Below are 26,039 nucleotides of genomic sequence, written 5' to 3' on the forward strand. Positions count from 1 at the left end.
AGAACGTCTCGGAACATTAAGCGAAAGAAAAGGAAAGGTTGGGGTTCATCAGACAAGCGTATTAATACTTCACTCAGCGCAACACACCACTAAGTTTGCGGACTCTCGCGAATTGGTTTAATGTGCCTCCATTAAGAAATTGACCTAATATGTCCCTAGCTCAGCATGAGTAACAGATGAGATAGTGACCCCATTGTATTTATCATTAAGCTCTAAATAGGTGAGAGAGACAGACAGACAGCAACAGGTGAGTAGCGATTGGCAAATATCCGCCTCCACATTAAACTGGCATATGAGACACAGGCAAAAATGGAAAGGCCCTTGTTGCTGAATTTGTGTTTGAATCTGGATGTTATTTTATCACACAATCATAGAAAACCTACAGCAGGAGACCATTCGGCCCATCGAACCTGCACCGACAACACTCCCACCCAGGTCCTATCCCCATAACTCCCACGTATTTCCTTAGTGAATTCCCCCTGACCCTAATGGGCATTTTAGCCTGGCCAATCAACCTAACCTGCACATCTTTGGAGTGTGGGAGGAAACAGGAGCACCCGGGGGAAACCCACGCAGACACGGGGAGAACCTGCGAACTCCATAGGCTAAAAAGTAGGGCCTCCAGGGTGGCCATCTCTGGGCTGCTCCCAATGCCTCGTGCCAGTGAGGCTAAGAATAGGGAGTTAGTACAATTGAATGCTTGGCTAAAGGACTGGTCCAGGAGGGAGGGCTTCATTTTCCTAGATCAATGGGAAGTTTTCAGGAGAGGATGGCACCTGTACAAGAAGGATGGGTCACAACTAAGTTGGAAGGGCACGAATATCCTGGCTGGGAGTTTTGCTAGTGCAGTTCGGGGGGGTTTAAACTAGTATGGCAGGGGGGTGGGGATCAAAATATTAGGTCTACAAGTGTAGAGGCTGGGGACGAGCTTGGGGCTGGGACAAGGCTGGCAAAGAAGAAGAGCACTCTGGGGGAGGATGACCTCACTGGGCCTGGAGGTCTGGAGTGCTTATACTTCAATGCAAGGAGCGTAGCAGGTAAGACAGACGAACTTAGGACCTTAATGCTCACGAGGAATTTGGATGTGGTTGCGGTGACAGAGACTTGGTTGAAAGAGGGACAGGACTGGCAGCTGAATATTCCGGGGTACAAGTGTTTTAGGCGAGACAGAGGAGGGGCCAAAAGAGGTGGGGGAGTAGCAGTATTAGTTGGAGAGTATATTACAGCGGTGCAGAGGGAGGACAATTCAGAGGGGTCGTGTAACGAGTCACTCTGGGTGGAGCTTAGAAACAGGAAGGGCGCAGTCACTATGTTGGGGGTGTACTACAGGTCCCCCAACAGCCCAAGGGAAGTGGAAGAACGGATATGTCAGGAGATAGGTGCAGGAAAAATAGGGTTGTTGTAGTGGGAGACTTCAATTTCCCTGGTATAGACTGGAAATCGCTGAGAGCAGGGACTCTGAATGGGGAGGAATTTGTAAAATGCGTACAGGAGGGTTCTTTGGAATAATATGTAGATAGCCTGACTAGAGAGGGGGCTATACTGGACCTCGTACTGGGGAATGAGCCCGGTCAGGTCTTCAAAGTTTCGGTAGGGGAACATGTGGCAAATAGTGACCACAATTCTGTTAGCTTTAGGATAGTGATGGAAAAGGATGAGTGGTGTCCCAAGGGTAAGGTGTTGGATTGGGGGAAGGCTAACTTTAGTGGGATTAGGCAGAAATTGGCAGCTCTTGATTGGGAGAGGCTGTTTGAGGGTAAATCCACATCTGGCATGTGGGAGTCGTTTAAGGAACAGTTGTTAGGGCTACAGGACAGGCATGTGCCTGTAAAAAAGAAGGATAGGAAGGGTAGGATTCGAGAACCGTGGATAACCAGGGAAATTGAGGGACTGGTCAAAGAGAAAAGAGAGGTGTATGTTAGGTCCAGGCAGCTAAAAACGGAGGGAGCTCTGGAGGAGTACAAAGAAAGTAGGAAAGAACTCAAACAGGGAATTAGAAGAGCAAAAAGGGGTCACGAAATGTTCTTGGCAGACAGGATTAAGGAGAATCCCAAGGCATTTTATTCATACGTTAGGAACAAAAGGGTTGTCAGGGAAAAAATCGGACCTCTCAGGGACAAAAGTGGGGAATTATGCTTGGAGCCCAAAGAAGTAGGGGAGATCCTAAATGAATACTTTGCGTCGGTATTCACAAAGGAGAGGGATGTGTTGACTGGGAGTGTCTCGGAGGGGAGTGTTGAACCGTTGGAGAAAATCTCCATTACAAAGGAGGAAGTGTTAGGTCTGTTAGAGAATATAAAGACTGACAAATCCCCAGGGCCTGATGGAATCTATCCAAGGCTGCTCAGGGAGACGAGAGATGAAATCGCTGGGCCTCTGACGCAAATCTTTGTCTCGTCACTAGACGCAGGTGAGGTCCCAGAGGATTGGAGGATAGCTAATGTGGTCCCGTTATTTAAGAAGGGTAGGAAGGATAACCCGGGTAATTATAGGCCGGTGAGCTTGACGTCCGTGGTGGGGAAGTTGTTGGAGAAGATTCTTAGAGATAGGATGTATGCGCATTTAGAAAGGAATAAACTCATTAACGATAGTCAGCATGGTTTTGTGAGAGGGAGATCATGCCTCACTAACCTGGTGGAGTTTTTTGAAGAAGTGACCAGAATGGCTGACGAGGGAAGGGCCGTGGATGTCGTCTATATGGACTTTAGTAAAGCGTTTGACAAAGTCCCTCATGGTAGGCTGGTGAAAAAAGTTGGATCTCATGGGATAAAGGGGGTGGTGGCTAGATGGGTGGAGAACTGGCTTGGTCACAGAAGACAGAGGGTGGTAGTGGAAGGGTCTTTTTCCGGCTGGAGGCCTGTGACTAGTGGTGTTCCGCAGGGCTCTGTATTGGGACCTCTGCTGTTTGTGATTTATATAAATGATCTGGAAGAAGGTGTAACTGGGGTGATCAGTAAGTTTGTGGACGACACAAAATTGGCAGGACTTGCAGATAGTGAGGAGCATTGTCAGAAGCTACAGAAGGATATAGATAGGCTGGAAATTTGGGCAAAGAAATGGCAGATGGAGTTCAATCCTGATAAATGCGAAGTGATGCATTTTGGTAGAAATAATGTAGGGAGGAGCTATACGATAAATGGCAGAACCATAAAGGGTGTAGATACGCAGAGGGACCTGGGTGTGCAAGTCCCCAGATCCTTGAAAGTGACGTCACAGGTGGAGAAGGTGGTGAAGAAGGCATATGGCATGCTTGCCTTTATAGGACGGGGCATAGAGTATAAAAGTTGGGGTCTGATGTTGCAGATGTATAGAACGTTGGTTCGGCCGCATTTGGAATACTGCGTCCAGTTCTGGTCGCCACACTACCAGAAGGACGTGGAGGCTTTGGAGAGAGTACAGAGGAGGTTTACCAGGATGTTGCCTGGTATGGAGGGGCTTAGTTATGAGGAGAGATTGGGTAAACTGGGGTTGTTCTCCCTGGAAAGACGGAGGATGAGGGGAGACTTAATAGAGGTGTATAAAATTATGAAAGGCATAGATAGGGTGAACGGTGGGAAGCTTTTCCCCAGGTCGGTGGTGACGTTCACGAGGGGTCATAGGTTCAAGGTGAGGTGGGGGAGGTTTAACATGGATATCAGAAGGACATATTTTACACAGAGGGTGGTGGGGGCCTGGAATGCGCTGCCAGGCAAGGTGGTGGAGGCGGACACACTGGGAACGTTTGAGACTTATCTAGACAGCCATATGAACGGAGTGGGAATGGAGGGATACAAAAGAATGGTCTAGTTTGGACCAGGGAGCGGCACGGGCTTGGAGGGCCGAAGGGCCTGTTCCTGTGCTGTATTGTTCTTTGTTCTTTGTCCACACGGACAGACAACCGAGGTCGGAATTGAACCCGGGTCCCTGGCGCTGTGAGGCAGCAGTGCTAACCACTGTGCCACCTTGCCACCCTTTAAATTGTGAATGGGATACAGATTCTGACCACAAATTCCTGCACGGCCATTTGGAGTCACTTGCTTAATGTCAGTGCTTTACATTGAAGCTACCGACTGAAGTGCTTGGAATAGAGTAACTGGGGGAAGCCTTCATGGGCCACGTAATTGGGCCAGAGCGCATGAACCTGAGTCAATCGGGAGTGAGGGTGAGCAGTCCTGGGGCTGGAGGGCTTCAGCTGGAGTTAGGGAAGTTGTTCGGAATGGGCCTGTATTTAGTCGTTCTCTCCACCAAATATCTAACTCCGTGCTGTACCTGTCCTGGCAGTGTTTGATGGGGACAGTGTAGAGGGAGCTTTTTTCTGTATCTAACCCCGTGTTGTACCTGCCCTGGGAGTGTTTGATGGGAAGAGTTAAGAGGGAGTTTTACTCTGTATCTAACCCTGTGCTGTACCTGTCTGGGAATGTTTGATGAGGACAGTGTAGAGGGAGCTTTATTCTGTATCTAACCCCGTACTGTACCTGTCCTGGGTGTGTTTGATGGGGACAGTGTAGAGGGAGCTTTATTCTGTATCTAACCCCGTACTGTACCTGTCCTGGGTGTGTTTGATGGGGAAAGTGTAGAGGGAGCTTTACTCTGTATCTAAAACCACGCGGTACCTGTCCTGGGAGTGTTTGATGGGGATAGTGTAGAGGGAACTTTACTCTGTATCTAACCCTATGCTGTACCTGTCCTGGGAGTGTTTGATGGGGACAGTGTAGAGGGAGCTTTACTCTGTATTTAACACTGTGCAGTACCTGTCCTGGGAGTATTTGATGGGGACAGTGTAGAGGGAGCTTTACTCTGTATTTAACACTGTGCAGTACCTGTCCTGGGAGTATTTGATGGGGACAGTGTAGAAGGGGCTTTCGTCTGTATCTAACCCGGTGCTGTACCTGCCCTCGGCACGTTTGATGGGGACAGTGTAGAGGGGGCTTTACTCTGTATTTAACCCCTTACTGTACCTATCCTGGGAGTGTTTGATGGGGGACAATGTAGATGGAATTTTACTCTGTATTTAACACCTTGTTGTACCTGTCCTGGGAGTGTTTGATGGAGGACAGTGTAGAGGGAACTTTACTCTGTATCTAACCCCGTGCTGTACCCGTCTGGGAGTGTTTGATGGGGACAATGTAGAGGGAGTTTTACTCTGTATCTAACCCCGTGCTGTATCTGTCCTGGGAGTGTTTGATGGGGACAGTGTAGAGGGAACTTCACTCTGTATCTAACCCGTGCTATACCTGTCCTGAGAGTGTTTGATGGGGACAGTGTAGAGGGAACTTTACTCTGTATCTAACCCTATGCTGTACCTGTCCTGGGAGTGTTTGATGGAGGACAGTGTAGAGGGAACTTTACTCTGTATCTAACCCCATGCTATACCTGTCCTGAGAGTGTTTGATGGGGACAGTGTAGAGGGAACTTCACTCTGTATCTAACCCGTGCTATACCTGTCCTGAGAGTGTTTGATGGGGACAGTGTAGAGGGAACTTTACTCTGTATCTAACCCTATGCTGTACCTGTCCTGGGAATGTTTGATGGGGACAGTGTAGAGGGAGCTTTACTCTGTATCTAACCCCGTGCTGTACCTGTCCTGGGTGTGTTTGATGGGGACAGTGTAGAGGGAGCTTTAGTCGTGCGTATTTAGTTGATATTAATAAATCCTCTCATTTGCAACATTGAGGGCTCTTACAGTAACACCCCAAGACCAAGGCCAAAACATCATTCACTGTACAAAAACCCCTCTGTTGACTCTCAGTGAACCAATTACATTACTCTAAAGGGTACTTGAATGGGCTTTAATCTGCCATTTTAAAAAAATTCCATTAACCAAAATAAGACTGTGAACAAGATCAAATAATCAAAAGCGCAATATTTCAACGTAAGGTGAATAAGTTCAAGCTCTGAACTTGTTTGGTGTCTTTTAATAATTCTTTTCATTAATGTTTCTACCTTCAAAGAATTAGCCTATCTCACAGAGCCCAGGCTTTGCTGGATATTTTTACCTCTGCCTTTGGAGACAGTTTTTAACCTTATCTGAGCGTGTGTCCTTTGCAGAATTTCTTATCTGTGTGTATCAACAGACAGTTGAAGGACGCAGAGGTGCATCCTTTCATTTCTGTGAGTGTTGGAGAGTATTGGAGATTAAGGTCTAAAGCTTTATTCAAGAACAGCAATGAGATTTATTAGCAAATGCTGGTCTTTATGACAAATCTCTCAGACAGACTATACCTGTGATCGCTACCGTCCGTGATTGCAGTGGCTACATTGATGGTTCGAAAGCAAATAAAAAGCTGCTAAATGAAAATGGATATCTGTTTTGGTCGCTCATCTATTCTGTTGCATATTCAGCCAATAGGTCCTTTGGCAAGTGCGCATAAGAAAAGGTGGAAGACGGCGGAATTTTCCAGTCTCTCCAACCCCAAGACTCGCACGCAGACACAGGGAGAACGTGCAGACTCCACACAGACAGTCACCCAGACCGGAATTGAGGCTGGAATTGAACCCGGATCCTTGGTGATGTCATTGAATATATTCAACAGCGAGTTAGACAGATTTTTGATTTATAAGGGAGCCAAGGGGTAAGAGGACAGGGAGTCAAGTGGACAAAAGGTTACAAATGAGATCAGCCATGATCTTATTCAATGGCAGGACGGGCTTGAGGGGTCTAGAGATCCAATCCTCCTCCTATTTCTCATATTGTTATGTACCTCCCTGTCCCAAGTACATCAAGATTCAAGCAATCCCAGGTACCCTCAGTCTCCGACACCTAATGCCCAGTATCGTCCCCCAGATATCTACCCTCCCTACTCTCAGTTCCTTCGATGCCCCCTTAATTCTCACAAATTTCCAAAGCATATCCTCAGTCTGAGGGCCATACCCAAAGCAGTTAAGTCAATATCCCTGGTTAACAATCCTTCGCATAATATCACTGTTTTTATAAAACCACTGATAACACCGTGGGATATATTCTCATTTTAAAATACATGCAATACCTGACACAAAATTTATTAGTAATAAGAAAACCATTAACACCTCTCTAAGAATTATTACTCCTGTAAATGCACACCCACACTATATGTACAATATAAATTGAGATGTAGGTTGGTAACTATCAATGAGAGAATAATATAAAACAGAGTTTAAACTATAAATTGGCAAAATATGAACTGGTAAGTAGTATATACTGACCAAAGAATGTACATGGGTATATAATAAAGGGAATCATAGAAATTGCTTAATAAATATACCAGTACATAATATAAATAGTACTGATCAATCTCCGATGGCATTGTACATGGGCAGCATGGTGGCACATTGATTAGCACTGCTGCCTAAAAACACCAGAGACCCGGGTTCAATTCTGACCTTGGGCCACTGTCCGTATGGAGTATACACATTCTCCCCAAGTCTGCATGGATTTCTTCCTGGTGCTCCGGTTTCCTCCCACACTCCAAAGATGTGCGGGTTAGGTGGATTGGCCATGATAAATGCCCCTTGGTTTCAGGAGGACTAGCTAAGGTAAATATGTGCGGTTATGGGGATAGGGCCTGGGAGGGATTGTTGTCAGTGCCGGCTAGATTAGCCGAACGGCCTCCTTCTGCACTTAGGGATTCAACGGGCCGGATTTTATGGCCTCACTCATCCTGAAACCGTAAAATCCTGCCCGAGGTCAACAGACCTTTCCATGTTCCACCCCTCGCCTGCTCCGATTCCCGTGGCAGGCGGGGCACTAAAATTCCGGCCTATGATTCCATGGAGAATTCAGACCAAGTGTGCCCTAAAGATGAGGGAGCAATAGAGGGTGAGGAGATAATTGCACCGGGACAAAACAATGTAATTCTGTTTCCATCTTAAAGTCACACTGAGCTTATTTTTATATTTATATTACAAATACTTGCATCCATGTTTAGATTGGAAACATCCTATGTAAGCTTGTCATGCTTGTAATTGTGTCCTCCTACCAGTGGCGGTGCTGTAGCATACCGTACACAATGACAATGGGCGGAATTTTCCTGTCCCGCCCACCACAGGAATCGTAGTGGGCAAGGGGCAGACCATGCAAAGTTCCATTGGTGTCGGGCGGGGATTTCCAGCCTCGGAGCGAGCGCAGTCAGAAAATCCCACCCATTGTCCCAGTATATTGAAAGCTCTCATTAAAGCTGCATCACTTTATTAGTGGAAGCGAGCCTTGGCCTAGCGGTAATATTCCCAAATCAGAAAGCAAAGGATCGAACTCCCATCTAGAAAACCCTGATGATTGGCATTTAGAATATTGTGTTGGCATCCACCAAGCATCCGGGCGAAGTGCCCACTGACTCATGACAATATTCCCACCTCAGAGGCATTAGCGCTTTGGCTTCAGCTGCCTCATGATTGAATATTGGATGCTCATGACCAATGAGTCCCACCTCCAACCCCATCGTAAAGAGTACGTGGGGTATTTTTTAGCCAAGGTAAAAGCCCACCTGAAAAATGGTAAACCAAAGATAAAAATGATGAGAACGGCAACCAGGAACCAGCTGAGCTTCTCTTCCATAGCAAATGACCCAAGAATCTCATGCTGTGAGACTTGAATACTTGGACAGAACATTGCAGACAGATAAGTTTTAGTTTACTTATTAATGTCACACGTAGACCTACATTAGCATACCGTACACAATGACAAATTACCATGAAAATCCCCTAGTTGCCACACTCTGAAGCCTGTTCGGGTACACTGAGGGAGAATTTAGCATGGCCAATGCACCTAACCAGCACGTCTTTCGGACTGTGGGAGGAAACCGGAGCGCCCGGAGGAAACCCACGCAATACAGGAAGAACGTGCAGACGGTGACCCAAGCCAGGAATCGAACCCGGGTGTGGTAAACCACTGTTAACTTATTGCCTGTGTGTGTGTGACATGCCTGGACATGCCCCTGCCGGCCCTGCCTGGGACTCCTCCCCCCCTGGTCCAGGTATAAAGGTGACTGCTCCCCACCCCCTGCCTCAGTCTCTGGACCAGTTCATCGGCATCGGTGTGCTCCAAGTCTTTTGCTAATAAAAGCCTATTTGTTCTTGCATACAAACTAGTCTTTGCTTGGCTGATAGTGCATCACCGGGTCCCTGGCAATCTGAAGCAGCAGTGCTAACCACTGTGCCATCGTGAGACAAAATTTAATACGAAATACGATTATTAGTTATTGATTTGACCATCACAGTGAAGCAGTTGAAAACACAGCCCTTTGACCGAGAGGTTGCCCTGAGGCAGACTGGACTCTCAAGATTAGCATACCCCAATTGCATTGTGGCAGGTCCCAATCCTTACCTTATAGCCTTTGTGTTCCTGGTTGTGTATGGAGATATCAGTTTAAATAGAAGTCTCATAATGCCACTTTTACCCAGCGCAGCTCCAGTTGCAGCTGTAAAGGCAGCATCAAATATATGTAATTTATAAAGAAAAAAATCTGATTAGCTCATGGCGAAACAATATGCTTGACCACATTAAAGGGACGGGTGATAAATACTGGCCTAGCCAGTGATGCCCACATCCCATAAATTAACATTTCTAAAAAATTATCAGCGTGATTCACTGGCTTGCTAAGCAACCTAGTACCTGGGTAAAGCAATGTCACTGTACGCGCTGTGGTCGGGTTTAACCCTGCCTCATGTGGGTTCCAGTGTAGGAACTGGCCATTCAGCCCATCAGGTTTGCACGAATCATTGTTTCCAAATTGAGCCACCCACCATCGTCTCATTATATCATTGATTCATTTTAGTTTTGTTCAGTAAATTGTTGTGGCAATTACAACCTTAAAGCTTAAGTGTAGTCAAGTCTGCCAACTTCTGGAACACCAACAAGATAGAGTCAGTTGCTGAGAGGATCTGCAAAAGGGGATTCTCAGTCTGTTACCCAGATATTGGGAAGAGTGAAAATGCTCTCTTGGGAGAAGGGCAAAGAAAAGTGAAAAGAACAACAGGTCACCTCCTGATTTTAACAAAACTACTCTGAGACCGTATTTTTTTATTCATTCGTGGGACACAGGCATTGCTGGTTGGCCAGCGTTTATTGCCCATTCATAGTTGCTCGGGAGGCAGTTGAGAGTCAATAACATTGCTGTGGCTCTGGAGTCACATGTAGTCCAGACCAGGTAAGGACGGCAGATTTCCTTCCCTAAAGGACATCAGTACACCAGATGTTTTTTTCCGACAATGGTTTCATGGTCATCAGTAGATTATTAATTCGAGACATTTTTTGTTGAATTCAAATTCCGCCATCTGCCGTGGGGGGATTCAAATCCGGGTCCCCTGAACATTAGCTGAGTATATGGATTAATAGCTTAATGATAATACCACTAGGCCATCACCTCTCCATCATGAACTGGTTGAGCTGAATGCTCTGCTCCTGTGCCCCATATACGATGAAATTAGCCAGCAAGAAAAGAGGTGACTGCCCTGTTGATGTTCTCCCTGCAAACCAGGGAAAGGCATCAGGCCTTGGCTGCCAGTTCCCTTACAACTCAGAGATCAAGTATATGCTTGGCAATATTTCTTTGGACCAGTTGGATATCGAAAACAAGCACCAACGATAAGACAGGAACAAGGCAGCTCCCTGGAAAAGGACATCTCTATGATAAGACAGGCTGGGATCAGAACACACAATGGAAGCAAGTATCGGGAATTGGACACATTCTGTAGAAGTGCAATATGACAAAAATATAACAGCTCAACCAATAACAGGTATATAACAGGAATGTTTCTATTCTTGGGGATAAAGGGATCAAGGGATATGGGGGAAGCGCGGATCAGGATATTGAATTCAATGGTCATCCATGCTCATAACAAATGGTGGAGCAGGCTCGAAGGGCCGAATGGCCTACTCCTACTTCTAGTTTCAATGTTTCTATATCCTGCTGGACAGTAACACCAGAAATATTTAACAGCAATGCTTATTGAACAGGACAATGTCAGAACTTACTTAATTACGTACAGAGACAAGGGCATAGCAAACGGTTTTATATCCAAAGAAAGGCCACAGACCTGAAACGTTAACTCTGTTTCTCTCTCCGCAGATGCTGCCTGACCTGCTGAGCATTTCCAGAATTTTCTGTTTTTATTTCCAGCGTCCAAAGCATTTCGCTTTTATTATTAACATTAACTAAACCAGAGGAAAAATGTATACAATCTATGTGCTCATTGTGTGAAAGAGCTGGAGGAACCAATTAATATTCATGTGGGACTCAATAAATTAAAGCCTCCTTTACTTGCAATAGAATATTAAGGAGTACAAACATCCTAGATCAAAAGATGGGTAGGAGATGAGTACAGACTCTTAACTGGCAATAAATGTAACTATTCAAAGGGTTAGTGTTTTTCAAGTGGGCAAGTTGAGTAGGAACCCTCAGTCATGGGTGATAGGGGAGGAGTTAAGCAATATTGCATGAAGTAATATTGTTAAGCTAATATTAATAGTTAACCCATATTACAAGAAGCCCTGCGGAAATGATTCTAAAACACCGAATTAATTCAATGAACAGCTAATTTGGTTTGAATTTCTCAACAAGCTCAGGGGGTACAATAATAGCAATTGCATTCCGCTAACACTGATGCTTGCAGAAGTAGAAATACTGGAATTCCGTTGCAAAGTTCTTAATTATTAAATGGACTAGAACTCGAGGGCACAACCTCAGAGTGAAGGGACGCTCCTTTAAAACAGAGATGAGGAGGAATTTCTTCAGCCAGAGGGTGGTGAATCTGTGGAATTCATTGCCACGAAGGGCTATGGAGGCCAGGTCAATGGGTTTCTTTAAGACAGAGATAGATAGGTTCTTGATCACTAAGGGGATCAAGGGTTACAGGGAGAAGGCAGGAGAATGGGGGTGAGAATCATATCAGCTTTGATTGAATGGCGGAGCAGACTCGATGGGCCGAATGGCCTAATTCTGCTCCGATATATCTTATCGGTCACATTAGGGCTTCTTAGAAGAAGTCATTTAAAGTTTCCAAGTTTGTGATCTTCAGTGACACTTACCACTAGAAGCATAGATCCTGAGAACCCACAGACAGGGGGTGACGTACTTGGGCTGTGGTAGACTGAGCTGCAGCAGGTTCAAGGTCTCATCAATGGCTCCAATCTCTTGAGCTTTCTGTCCAAACCTCCTGTCTGTGAGCAAATGTCATCAGATAGTTTTATAAAACACCAGATCCTGAGACAATTATTCACGCTCCCTATTCAGTCATCAAATTGTTGCTGACACCATAGAACCATAGAAACCATAGTGCACAAAGAAGCCATTCGGCCCATCGAGTTTGCACCGACTCTCCAAAAGAGTATCTTACTCAGGCCCTCCCCTCTGTCCTATCCCCGTGACCCCACACATTTACCATGGCTAATCCACCTAACCAACACATCTTTGGACACTAAAGGGAAATTTAGCATAAACAATCCACCTAACCTGCATATCTTTGGATTGTGGGAGGAAACTGGAGCTCACGGGGGAAGCCCGTGCAGACACGGGGAGAACGTGCAGATTCCACACAGTCACCCGAGGCTGGAGTTGAACCCAGGTCCCTGACGCTGTGAAGCAGTATGCTAATCAGGAGTCTGTTTTATTGATTATCGTGGTGTTCCCAGACCGTCTTGCATCATGAAAGTAAACTTATAGAATCATCAACTCATCAGCTTTGCAGTCGAGTTGTTTCTCCACAGATCTACTTTCTCTCCATAAACATTGGGCGGAATTTTCCCAAAAAATCACTCGTGTCTTAATGGCGAGAAAACTGGAGCGATCTGCACCCGTCTGCCCGGTGCAGACTGGACCACAATCGTTTCACACTTAGTCAGTTTTTGGGACAGTGATGAGTTGTGCGCTGGTTTTGGGAGGGGCTGGGCCCAAACACGCTAGTGAGCCCAGCTACAAACTGATCAGGCGCCATTTTGATAGGGTGCCCTGATCTCACAGTGCGCAGGGGACCCCCTCACTCCCCCTACAAACATCGGGAATCTTCCCCTTATAAGCAGCACATTTCCCCACCCCGACTCTGAAAGGGATTGCCGCCACTGGGCATTGGGTCCCTCCCAATGGGACCCCCTTCATGACCCCCAACCTGCCTGCCCCTTCATAGCCCCCCATCCCCTGCATAGCACCCCATCATAGACTCTTCCCATCATAGCGCCCGCCGCATAGCTCCCCTGCATATTCCCCTTTCATAACTCCCCACTCTGGCCCCACCCCCACTCAGGCGTCATCCCCTTGGCACTTCCCCCAGCACACTGGCAGTGCCCAACTGGCAGTGCCAGTGTGCCAGGTTGGCACTGTCAGGTGGGCACTGCCCAGCCATGTCCCCGACCGCTTGGGGGCTTCAATGGCCTGCAAGCCCTCTGGCATGGCCATCATGCCTGGTCTCTGCTCGCCAGGTTCGCAGAGCGCCCAAGGGTCAAAAGATTCCAGAAGCTGGGAGAATCTGGCGTCGAATGGGCTAAGCATATTTAAATGCTACTTTAAATATGCTAATAATCTTGCGCCCTTTCTGGGCGCGATCCTGTTTGTGCCAGTAGCAAGAGACTGGAGAAATTATGAGCAGTTTGGCGCTGGGTGGAAAGCCTTTTCTAGGCCCTCATGCAACTTTCTGGGATTGGCACGATCTGTACCAGACACGGAGAGGCTGTCTATTTAAAACAACTCGTTTCCATATCCAATAGTACAGAATATTGAACGCAGAATTTACATAAGCCAGACCGCAGCCTTACTGATACAAATTCACCACTACCTGTCCAGGTTATTTGTGCTGCTAGATGCTAAATCAGAGAATTAGCTTTTTTTATTTATGGCCTTATCGGTTTGTACTGACAAAATGATCTCGATTTGCCTATTTTTGAATTTCTACTCTATCCTCCTCACAGCTCACAATACTTTTAGGTTTTGCACTGTTCACAAATTTTGAAACCATGCGCTGTACACCAAGGTCTAACTCCTTTATATATAGAATCCCTACAGGGCAGGAGGAGGCCATTCATTTGGCCCATCGAGTCAGCACCGACACTCTGACAGAGTATCTTACCCAGGCCCTCTCACCCATCCTATCCTCGTAACTCCGCACATTTTACGTGGCTTATCCATCTAACCTACGCATTTTTGGACACTAAGGGGCAATCTAGCATGGCAAATCCTCCTAAGCCGCACATCTTTGGAGTGTGGGAGGAAACCAGAGCACCCAGAGGAAACCCACGCAGACACGGGGAGAACATGCAAACTCCACACGGACAGTCATCCAAGGCCAGAATTGAACCCTGGTCCGTGGAGCTGTGAAGCAGCAGTGCTAACCACTGTGCCACCATGCCGACCCAAATGTATATTCATCCCCTTTCTCTCTGTTGCTACTTTTGTAAAGTCACGGATTTCAAAATGTAAAAACAACATTAAATTCTATTCCTTACCTCTTTGTCCAACTTTGATGATTAAATGCATTAGAGGTAAGAGGACATAGTAATTGGGAGGAAATATCCTGGTCATGTTCACTAGTGTGTGTAGCAACGCCTCACTGCCGCCCTTGGAAATCATGTAACTGATCCGTTTGACCGTACCTGAAACAATATGAAGATGAAAGAAAATGTGGCAACTTATGATTAAGCAACCTAGTACCTGGGTAAAGCAATGTCACTGTACGCGCTGTGGTCGGGTTTAACCCTGCCTCATGTGGGTTCCAGTGTAGGAACTGGCCATTCAGCCCATCAGGTTTGCACGAATCATTGTTTCCAAATTGAGCCACCCACCATCGTCTCATTATATCATTGATTCATTTTAGTTTTGTTCAGTAAATTGTTGTGGCAATTACAACCTTAAAGCTTAAGTGTAGTCAAGTCTGCCAACTTCTGGAACACCAACAAGATAGAGTCAGTTGCTGAGAGGATCTGCAAAAGGGGATTCTCAGTCTGTTACCCAGATATTGGGAAGAGTGAAAATGCTCTCTTGGGAGAAGGGCAAAGAAAAGTGAAAAGAACAACAGGTCACCTCCTGATTTTAACAAAACTACTCTGAGACCGTATTTTTTTATTCATTCGTGGGACACAGGCATTGCTGGTTGGCCAGCGTTTATTGCCCATTCATAGTTGCTCGGGAGGCAGTTGAGAGTCAATAACATTGCTGTGGCTCTGGAGTCACATGTAGTCCAGACCAGGTAAGGACGGCAGATTTCCTTCCCTAAAGGACATCAGTACACCAGATGTTTTTTTCCGACAATGGTTTCATGGTCATCAGTAGATTATTAATTCGAGACATTTTTTGTTGAATTCAAATTCCGCCATCTGCCGTGGGGGGATTCAAATCCGGGTCCCCTGAACATTAGCTGAGTATATGGATTAATAGCTTAATGATAATACCACTAGGCCATCACCTCTCCATCATGAACTGGTTGAGCTGAATGCTCTGCTCCTGTGCCCCATATACGATGAAATTAGCCAGCAAGAAAAGAGGTGACTGCCCTGTTGATGTTCTCCCTGCAAACCAGGGAAAGGCATCAGGCCTTGGCTGCCAGTTCCCTTACAACTCAGAGATCAAGTATATGCTTGGCAATATTTCTTTGGACCAGTTGGATATCGAAAACAAGCACCAACGATAAGACAGGAACAAGGCAGCTCCCTGGAAAAGGACATCTCTATGATAAGACAGGCTGGGATCAGAACACACAATGGAAGCAAGTATCGGGAATTGGACACATTCTGTAGAAGTGCAATATGACAAAAATATAACAGCTCAACCAATAACAGGTATATAACAGGAATGTTTCTATTCTTGGGGATAAAGGGATCAAGGGATATGGGGGAAGCGCGGATCAGGATATTGAATTCAATGGTCATCCATGCTCATAACAAATGGTGGAGCAGGCTCGAAGGGACCGTACCTGAAACAATATGAAGATGAAAGAAAATGTGGCAACTTATGATTAATACCTTCAACATATTAAAAATTAAACAACAAATGACATTAAGCAAAATAAGGAGCGACTAGGAAAGGTGGTCAAAAAAGTAGGTTTTACAGAAGAAGAGAGGTTTGTGAAGTGAATTATTTCAAAGAGCTGGCACAAGCTTGATGGGCCAATTGGCCTCCTTCTCCACCGTATGATTCTCAAATCCTTCTGATTGAGAAAGGAATGTTGACCAAGGGTCATCTCAGCCTTATCATTCTCTTGTCTGGCTTTGGTGTGAACTAATTTCTGTCTGATAAATTATTCCATTACATATAGAACGCCAGTGTAATAGGAAGTGGGATCTCAGAATTAGAGAATGATTGACGCACAGAAGCAGGCCATTCAGCCCATCGTGTCTATGCCAACTCTCTGAAGGAACAATTCACCCAGTGCCACTCCCCCGCCTCCTCCCCGCAGCCCAGCACATTCCTACCTTTCAGATATTAATCCAATTCCCTTTTTAACACTTAAATTGAAACTGCCTTCACCACATTTTCCAGCAGCGCACTCCAGATCCAGAGAAAGGTTTCTCCTCCTGTCGCTATGGCTTCTTTTCCCAATTACCCTAAATCTGAGCCCTTTTTTTGTGATCCTTCCACCAAGGGGAGAAGTTTCTCCCAATCTACTCTGTCCAGTGCCCTCATGATTGTAAATACCACCATCAAATCTCCAACATTCGCAAATTCTCTAATCGGCTTATAAGAAGTTCCTAATCCCAGGAACCATTTTGATAATCGCTTCTGCATTCTCTCCTAAAGAGTGGCGCCCAGAACTGGACACAATACAATCCCATGTTTGACATAACTTGCTTCCTTTTGTACTCTACGCCCCTATTAACGAAGCCTAGGATGCCTTATGCTTTATTAACCATTCTCTCAACTTATACTGCCACCTTTAATGATTTATTGATTTAATGATTAATGATTTACAATCACTAGAGAGACAGATACCTTTAAAAAAGGGATTCAATCTTCCAGTTTCTCGGTGAAAGAATGACACAGCAAGATTGCACTTTGTTTTACTATAACAAATGACTAAGAACACTGTCAGCTAAACACTATTTTCTTTTTTGTAGGCAACTTTTACTTTAAACTACAGAAAGGAACATCATCGTTTTATGTGTATCACACATCGTACGCTCCATGAAATTACAATCATTAAAGCAAACAGTACACGGTTTCTTCCAGCTTCCATCTGAGGAGATAGTGCCAACCCTCCAATACAACCAGGTCAGCACAGCCAGGGTGGCAGCCACCGTGGGGACCTTGGTGCAGGACTTTTGTCCAGCACTGCTGCCCTTGCACTCCATGGTGGGTTTCCTCCGGGTGTTCCGGTTTCCTCCCACAGTCCGAAAGACGTGCTGGTTAGATGCATTGGCCATGTTAAATTCTCCCTCAGTGTGCCCGAACAGGTGCCAGAGTGTGGCGACTAGGGGATTTTCACAGTAACTTCATTGCAGTGTTAATGTAAGTCTACTTGTGACACTAATAAATAAACTTAAACTTAAGAAATGTACTCCATAGTACAAGACATTCGATTCCCGGCTTGGATCACTTTCTGTGTGGAGTTTGCAGATTCTCCTCATGTCTGTGTGGGTTTCCTCCGGGTGCTCCGGTTTCCTCCACAGTCCAAAGATGTGCGGGTTAGGTTGGTTGGCCATGCTAAAATTGCCCCTTAGTGTCCTGAGATGCGTAGGTTAGAGGGATTAGTGGATAAATATGTAGGGATATGGGGGTAGGGCCTGGGTGGGATTGTGGCCAGTGCAGACTCGATGGGCCAAATGGCCTCTTTCTGCACTGTAGGGTTTCTATGATTCTATGATTCTAAGACATGCACGCCATTGTGCAGGTACTTGTGAGGATCCATGAGTGCCAATGCCAGAGGACGGCGGAGCTTCTCAAGCTCACTCTAGCTGTTCCCTATCCCAAGGACGGAGCCAGGAGCCTTTGGAAGGAGGAGCAGCTGGTGCACAGACTAGGACCATCCTCCCAGGTGACTCTGACTGTGCCACCCATCCAAGTCCCCTCTTCCTGTGACCGCTTCAGATGCAGCCGCACAGGCTGAAGGAGGTGACACTGCCACGTGGCAGGACCCCAAAAGGAGGCCACGGCCCTCCAGAGGATGCCTGTCAAGATAATGGCAGACAGCAAGCTGCCTCCACCCCCGCTGTGGATGCTGGGATGCACCAAGACATAGCGGCAGGGTTAGCAAGGTTAAAATGTTCTAGTAGAACAGTGTGGGCATGGTGCAAGCAATTTGAGATCGTGTCCACCTCTGTAAATAAACTCTCGCTTACTGCACCCATTTCATCGTTCTTTGTTCTGATGAGATGCCTGCCTGTAGTGCCGACGAGAAAACTTGATTCCTGTGGGTACTCAGTCCAGGGCTTCCTCTGTGTGCTTTATGCAAGGTTGCCAACACGTTGGTGGCATCCCCTCACAGTGACTGTTCACATCAGTCATGCCTGTTTCTCGTAGGGAATGAGGACATCTCCCACAATGCACAAGGCTACCATCACTCATTCCTGTCATTGTCAATGTGTATTCTCTGCACATTTTGCCCTATTGCTGTCTTCCATATATTTTTATCCACAGCCTCTAGTGACACTGGACCATAAGGGTACAGGTCACCAAGGATGATCTTAGATCAGGAGAGGTGAAACTCTCTGCCCGACATCACCATGATATGATCCTGGTCATTGAGAGTAAGTGAGCTGCCGTCAGCAGAGAGGAGTCAGACATTCGTAGCCGCTCTCTGAGGATCAGTGCACTGTCCCCACTGCAATGTTGGGACTATGAGCAACTGCTTCCTTCACATGGCACGAGCCTTATCACTGAGAGTGCGCACTGCCATCAGTCACATGGGAGAGCAATGCTCAGAGTGGGAATGGAGGTGGGGATGATGGGATGTCCTCACTGATTGGCCTCACCACCTTCCATGAATCAGACGGCAATGAGCACATCCTGAGCTTGTCTGCCCCATCTGGCCATTGTTACTGCCCCATGGCCAACATCCTCCCCCTCCAGCACCTCCTCTTCCTCGTCCACCTCGACACCTTCATCATCTGAGGAAAGGTGCTGCCCCTCCATCTCCTCCTCAGGCAGTTCCGCCCCCTGCCCTGTTGAAGTGCCAGTTTGTGGAGGGCACAGCAGACAACCCTCTGCAGATTGTATTGCAGGGCTCCCCCAGACCGGCCCAGACATCTTCAGCGTCCCAATGGTCATTATAGGGTCGTTTCCCGCCCAGTGTCAATTCGTAGACTGACAAGTGGATTTATCTGGTGTGGGGGAAGCCCAAAGATGAACAAGCTGAGGCCTTGGGCAGAAAGAACAGCTAGACCTCCTTCAGAAGGACGTCTCCCACAATGCATAAGGCTACCATCACTCATTCCTGTCATTGTCAATGTGTATTCTCTGCATATTTTGCCCTATTTGCCCTGTTATGATTTTCGGCACCTCCCCCTCAAGTGGTCACTGGACAAATATTCAGCCAATATTTTCTATTCCAGTGCTATCTGTCTCTCCCAGCATTCCTTGCACCTCTCTAATATTACCTCCCTGTTCTCAACCCCCTGCCAAGTTAGAATAACCCCCCCCCCCTCCCCCAAAGCACAAACAAATCACCCTGCAAGGAAATTGGTTCTGGCTCTGTTTAGGTGCAACCCGTCAGACCCATACAGGGCCCATCTCCCCCAGAGCTGGTTCCAGCGACCCAGGAATCTAAAGCCTCCTTTCTGCCTCATCTTTCTAGTCCAACTATCGTCCGCTCTACCTTTCCATTTCAATACTCAGTTGCTTGTAGTATTGGGAGTAACCCAAAGAGAGAGAGAGGTGATAGATTTAAACCTGAGATGAGGAGGAACTACTTCTCGCAGTAGGTAGTGAATTTATGGAACTTGCTGCCCCATAGCGCGGTGGAGTCTGAACCATTGAATGGTTTCAAGAAGGAGATAGATATATTTCTGATTTAAACAAAACAGGTTAAAGTGATATGGGGAACAGGTGGGGAGGTGGACTTGAAACCAGGGAGTGATCAGCCATTATCAGATTAAATAGCGGATCAGGATTCCTATGTTCCTATATTGCTACTGTTGAGGTCCAGCTGTCTAATTTTCTGCTTAGCTCCCTAAGTTCTGACTTCAGGATAACATCCCTCTTCCTATATACATTGTTTGTACTGATGTGGACCATTACTGCAGGCTGTTGATGCTTCTCCCTTAGGGTACCCTGCAGCCAGTGACATTCTTAACACTGGAACAATGGAGGCAAATCCTGGAGTCACACCTGCGGCTACAGGAATGCCTGTCTGTTCCCCCTATCTATCGAATCTCCAATCACTATTGCTCTTCCAGTCTTCTTCATGCGCCACCCCTCCCCCAACCCCCTCCTTCCCTTACAGCTAAGCCAGTCGTGATGCCATGGACTTGGCCCTGGCTGTACTCCCCAAATGAACCATCACGTTCATCATTATTCATAACTGAGTACTGGTTGGAGGGTGAGATTCACTCACGGGCTCCTGCACTACCTCTTTCTTCTTGCCTGCCTGTTGGTCACCCATTGCCTCTATCCCTGTGTTGGGTAGCACGGTGGCTAGCGCTGCTGCCTCACAGCACCAGGGACCCAGGTTCGATTGCCAGCTTGAGTCACTGTCTGTGCAGAGTCTGCATGTTCTCCCAGTGTCTGTGTGGGTTTCCTCCAGGTGCTCTGGTTTCCTCCCACTGTCCGAAAGACTTGCTGGTTAGGCGCATTGGCCATGCTAAATTCCCCCTCCGTGTACCCGAACAGGTGCCGGAGTGTGGCGACTCGGGGATTTTCACAGTAATTAATAATTGCAGTGTTAATGTAAACCTACTTGTGACACTAATAAATAAACTTTAACCTTACTCTAAGTGTGCTATCTACGATGCTCTTAACCTCACAGATGCTGCCCAGTGATAATAGCTGCTGCTCAAGGTCTGAAACCTGGAGCTCGAGCTGCTGCAACTGACAATATTTCTTGCCGATGTGGCTACCGGGGACACGGAAAGCATCCTGGAGTTCCCACATAGCACATGATGCGCATTCCAAAAGTCAGAAATGCCCCGAATGGTGTAGTCGAATTTCTTATCTTAGCATGCTGCCTTGGAGAGCGGAGCCAGTTAAAATAATTGCGCATCCAAAAAAAAAGTCTCCGGATCAAACAATCTTATCGATGGAGCTCTGTGCTCCTGGAATCAGCAATTTACACCTGTTCATCTTTAATGAGTGGAGTCCCATAGACTGGTGAGGGCAGAACCAAAAAATCCTAAAACCCAATGGTTTAGGCTTCCTCGTGAAAAATGGTCACTAAGACAGTTTACCAGACAGCTTCCGTATTGTAGAATAATGCCACAGCAAGAGCTGGTGCCTTGACATAGAATAGAATCCAAACAGTGCAGAAGAGGCCACTTGACCCATCAAGTCTGCGCCAACTTTGGGCAGCATGGTAGCACAGTGGTTGGCATTGCTGCCTCATAGCGCCGGGGACCCAGGTTCAGTTCCGGCCTCGGGCGGCTGTGTGGACTTTGTGCGTTCTCCCCGTGTCTGCATGGGTTTCCTCCGAGTGCTCCGGTTTCCTCCCACAGTCCAGGGATCATAGAAATCATAGAAATCATAGAAACCCTACAGTACAGAAAGAGGCCATTCGGCCCATCGAGTCTGCACCGACCACAATCCCACCCAGGCCCTACCCCCATATCCCTACATATTTTACCTGCTAATCCCTCTAATCTATGCATCCCAGGACACTATGGGGCAATTTTAGCATGGCCAATCAACCTAACCCGCACATCTTTGGACTGTGGGAGGAAACCGGAGCACCCGGAGGAAACCCACGCAGACACGAGGAGAATGTGCAAACTCCACACAGACAGGGACCCAAGCCGGGAATCGAACTCAGGCCCCTGGAGCTGTGAAGCAGCAGTGCTAACCACTGTGCTACCGTGCCGCCCATGTGCGGGTTAGGTGGATTGGCCATGCTAAATTGCCCCTTAGTGTCAGGGGGACTAGCTAAGGTAAAGGCATGGGGTTATGGGGATAGGGCCTGGGTGGGCTTGTGGTCGGTGCAGACCCGATGGGCTGAATGGCCTCCTTCTGCACTGTAGTGATTCTATGAAAAATATAAACAATGCTTTGATGCACCCTCAGAGTGAATCATCCAGCAACACTTGGTGCGGGAGGACAGAAATCAAGAGAGGGGAAGGGGTCAGTCAGATAGATAAATTATTTTGTTCAAGTTTTGCGTGTCAGGCTTTCTGAACTTTCTGTCTGGTCTGCCAAGTCCAATAATATAGAATAATACAGTTGGTGAAGTAATTAACATTTCCTAGTTATGTACGGAAGTCACAAAGACAGAGAAAGGTGAACATACCTTTCCTCACCATCAGCTTTGTGGTCCATTAATATCAGACCAGTGCGCTGAAACTCATTTTGCAATCTAATATTAGGGAAGGGAGTAGAGTGAAGAGATCAAAGGGTGGAACAGTGGGGCTGTGTGTTGCAGTTCCAGCCAGCTGTCTTCTGAGTGATGTGATGTGAGTTCCAGTCTCAGATACGCTATCAGGGAATATATTGAACGAATGCCACATACCTCCCACACACACATGCGGTTACTGACCACAGCCACTCACATAATTACAGAGCTGCGTTGTTGGAGGTGTGTCTGATTCCCATCCTCGAGCTTACTGCATAGCAACCAAAAGAAAGGATCGGGATTTTAAAACATGGCAAAATAAGATTGTTTACCCGAAACCGCCGTGACGCACTTCAACCAGGGCTTCCGGGCGATTGGTGAACGGTGACACACACTCACCTGCCGACAGCAATTCATCCAGAATTTGCAGGATGCTGAGAGTACTTTTCACGTCATGCGAACTCTGTGACAAAACAGACAGAAAAAAAATGATACCTAAATAACATTGTGCCTGTGTGCGCAGTAAAGTTCCCCCGACCCTGTCACTAAAGGATGTGATTGAGGAGTTCCTGCAGAATGTGGTAAACCACCTGTATGTGTGACAGGCCTGGACACATCCCTACCCGAGACTCCTCCCCCCCCTGGTCCAGGTATAAAGGCGACTGCTCCCCACCCCCCTGCCTCAGTCTGGACCAGTTCATCGGCATGGGTGTGCTCCAAGTCTTTTGCTAATAAAAGCCTATTTGTTCTTGCATACAAACTAGTCTTTGCTCGATTGATGGTGCATCACAGAGTCTCTGTGGTTCAGTCGGTGGTGTCTTTGCCTCTCAGACCCTGATTTTACTGGCACGGCTGCCCTGAAATCGGGACGGGCGAGGCTCGCAGAACGGCATTCCCCGTTGGCCTCAGGCGCGATCTTACGAGCCTCGGGCAGCCGTGCCGGTAAAATCAGGTTCCTCTGAGTCAGAAAGTTATAGGTTCAAATCCCAAGCCTGATCTTGAGCACAAATATCAAGACCTGAGGCCCTGCCTGCTCTCTTAGCTGGATGTTCAAATAAAAATCCAGAGGACTTCTCTGCAGTGTCCAGGCCAATATTTATTCCTCACTCAACATCACCCAAACAAATGATCCGGTCGTGATCAGGTTGGTATTTGTGAGAATTAGCTGTCATATTTTCCACGTTGCAACAGCGATGATACTTCAAAAAAAAGTACTTCATTGGCTGTAAGGTATGTAGGGATGCCCAGTGGTTGTGAAAGGTGCTATATAAATGCAAGTCTTTCTTTCAATTGTGGCTGGGGAGAATCTATCAGTTCCAGGTCATTGCTTCAACGCTCAGTCAGACATTTTCCTTCCTACTTCTCTTTGTTTGCAGCCATCAAAAAATGTTGACGTTTGATCTATTTCTAAAATGGGCGATTCTCGTTCCAAGAATAGATTATTATAACAATTGGTGATCCAGACAAACTCTGCTTAAAAAAGCCAGGTCATGCACGGGCAGCACAATGGTTAGCACTGCTGCCTCTCAGCGCCAGGGATCCGGGTTCGATTCCGGCCTCGGGTGACTGTCGGTGTGGAGTTTGCATGTTCTCCCCGTGTCTGTGTGGGATTCCTCCAGGTGTCCCAGTTTCCTTCCCCAGTCCGGGTCAGGTGGATTGGCCATGCTGAATTGCCCCTTAGTGTCCAAAGATGTGCAGTTTAGGAAGATTGGCTATGGTATATTGTTCCTTAGTGTCCAAAGATGTGCAGGTTAGGTGGATTATCAGGGTAAATGTGTGGGGTTATGGGGATAGGGAGGGTGGTAGGCTTGGTTCAGATGCTCATTCGGAGAGTCGGAAGCTGAGTGGCCTTCTTCTGCACTGTAGGGATCGTATGATGCACAGCATTGGGGAGTACAGGACATGCTCCACATTTGGAAGGTTCTGTGCCATTAGCTCACATACATTTCCCCTAACGGTCAACCCAAGACCTGTTGGAAATGGAGCAATCATTTGGCCGTCCCAAGAAGATTCTGGAATCAACGCCCGGCACCAGCAGCGGCTAGCTTCTCATCCAGTCCCCTAACCTAACCAGCTTTCAGACCAAAAATAAACCGCAACAAATATATAATTGCTGGTCCCTGGAGACCAGCCAATGAAGTTCACACATTCCACACAGGCCAAACATCTTTAAAATAGTTTTGTCTGCTAATTCCAAATTGTCAATGAGCTTCAAATTTTGCAGACTTAGTTATTAATCAAAGCTGCCACGATGCAAGGAAGATACCTTCACAAGTCTGTCTCTGCACACTTTGGTACACAAGCAGGAGACAATCATTTTATAACCATAGACCAGAGCATAGAAGGAGGCCATTCAGTCCATCATATTTGTGGCAGAGCTAATCAATTAATCTGACTTCTTTGTTCTTTCCTCATCGCCTTGTAAATTTTTACCGCCCATTACTCCTCCAATTTAGGTAAATACCTATTTTTCCTGCTTCAAGAAGCTAATTGCATGAGGTTTCAGGGTCTGGAATATTGGTATGCTTTTTAATTTCTCACACCAGAATGATCCCTCTCCTGCATGTTTGTGAGCTAATCCAGCCTATTCCAATGAATCTGTGTCTGTTAAGTGCAGATTTATAAATCCCACATGCTGCAGTATTAACTTATTAAACAAGTTCCAGGTTATTCTTGTCCTTCTGCAATATGTAACAGGCTTTTTTTATAGTTAGTGACATCATTAAGGGAAAGGTTGTGGCGTCGTGATATTGCCACCGGATGAGTGATCCAGTGACCCAGGGTACTGCTCTGGGGACCCGAGTTCAAATCCCACCACGGCAGATGGTAAAATTTGAATTCAATAAAAAAATCTGGAGTTAAAAGTCTAATGATGACCATGAAACCATTGTCTATTGTTGTAAAAGCCCATCTGGTTCACTAATGTCCTTCAGGGAAGGAAATCACCGTCCTCACCTGGTCTGGCCTACGTGTCCACAGCAATATGGTTGACTCTTAAATGCCCTTGTGGATGGGCAATAAATGCTGGCTGGCCAGCCAGCAACACCACATCTGTCAGCACGGTGGCACAGTGGTTAGCACTGCTGCCTCACAGCGCCAGGGATCTGGGTTCGATTCCCGGCTTGAGTGACTGTCTGTGTGGAGTTTGCACATTCTCCCCGTGTCTGCGTGGGTTTCCTCTGGGGTGTTCCGCTTTCCTCCCACACTCCAAAGATGTGCGGGTTAGGTGGATTGGCCATGCTAAATTGTCCCTTAGTGACAGGGGGACTAGCTCGGGTAAATGCATGGGGTTATGGGGATAGGGCCTGGGTGGGATTGTGGTCGGTGCAGACTCGATGGGCTGAATGGCCTCCTTCTTCACCGTAGGGATTCTATGAATTTTCACTTTCTATTGCAATCTGCCTTGGTCGACCTGGTAGCGGTTTTTTGAGACACAGTTTCAGTCTGAAGATTAATAAGAATATTCAGTGGTATTTAGGGGAACTCAGCCAGTTTCCATTACTCCTAGTTTCCCTCTTCCTAAGTCTGATAACTAATGAACCAAACAGGCCCCTGTGCCTTTTTTAAATTCATTCGTGGGATGCATCGCTGGCTGGTCAGCATTTATTGTCCATCCCTAGTTGCCCAAGGGCAGTTGAGAGTCAACCACATTGCTGTGGCTCTAGAGTCACATGTAGGCCAGACCGGGTAAGGAC

General features: G+C 46.8%; 1 protein-coding gene across 3 annotated transcripts in view; it reads right to left on the reverse strand.

Annotated features, from left to right (window-relative positions):
- Positions 1 to 26,039, reverse strand: part of agbl1 (AGBL carboxypeptidase 1) — a 253,692-nt gene that overhangs the window by 209,277 nt on the left and 18,376 nt on the right. For all 3 annotated transcript variants that reach the window (XM_078241332.1, XM_078241330.1, XM_078241331.1), the window contains exons 2-5: positions 22,744 to 22,807; positions 14,387 to 14,533; positions 11,981 to 12,112; positions 9,278 to 9,371 (exon numbers count right to left, since the gene is read on the reverse strand). In XM_078241332.1, coding sequence (XP_078097458.1) covers positions 9,278 to 9,371; positions 11,981 to 12,112; positions 14,387 to 14,533; positions 22,744 to 22,807 — 437 coding nt within the window. The remainder of the gene's footprint in view (positions 1 to 9,277; positions 9,372 to 11,980; positions 12,113 to 14,386; positions 14,534 to 22,743; positions 22,808 to 26,039) is intronic.

The sequence above is a fragment of the Mustelus asterias genome, chromosome 24 (assembly GCF_964213995.1).
Source record: "Mustelus asterias chromosome 24, sMusAst1.hap1.1, whole genome shotgun sequence".
NCBI lineage: Eukaryota > Metazoa > Chordata > Chondrichthyes > Carcharhiniformes > Triakidae > Mustelus > Mustelus asterias.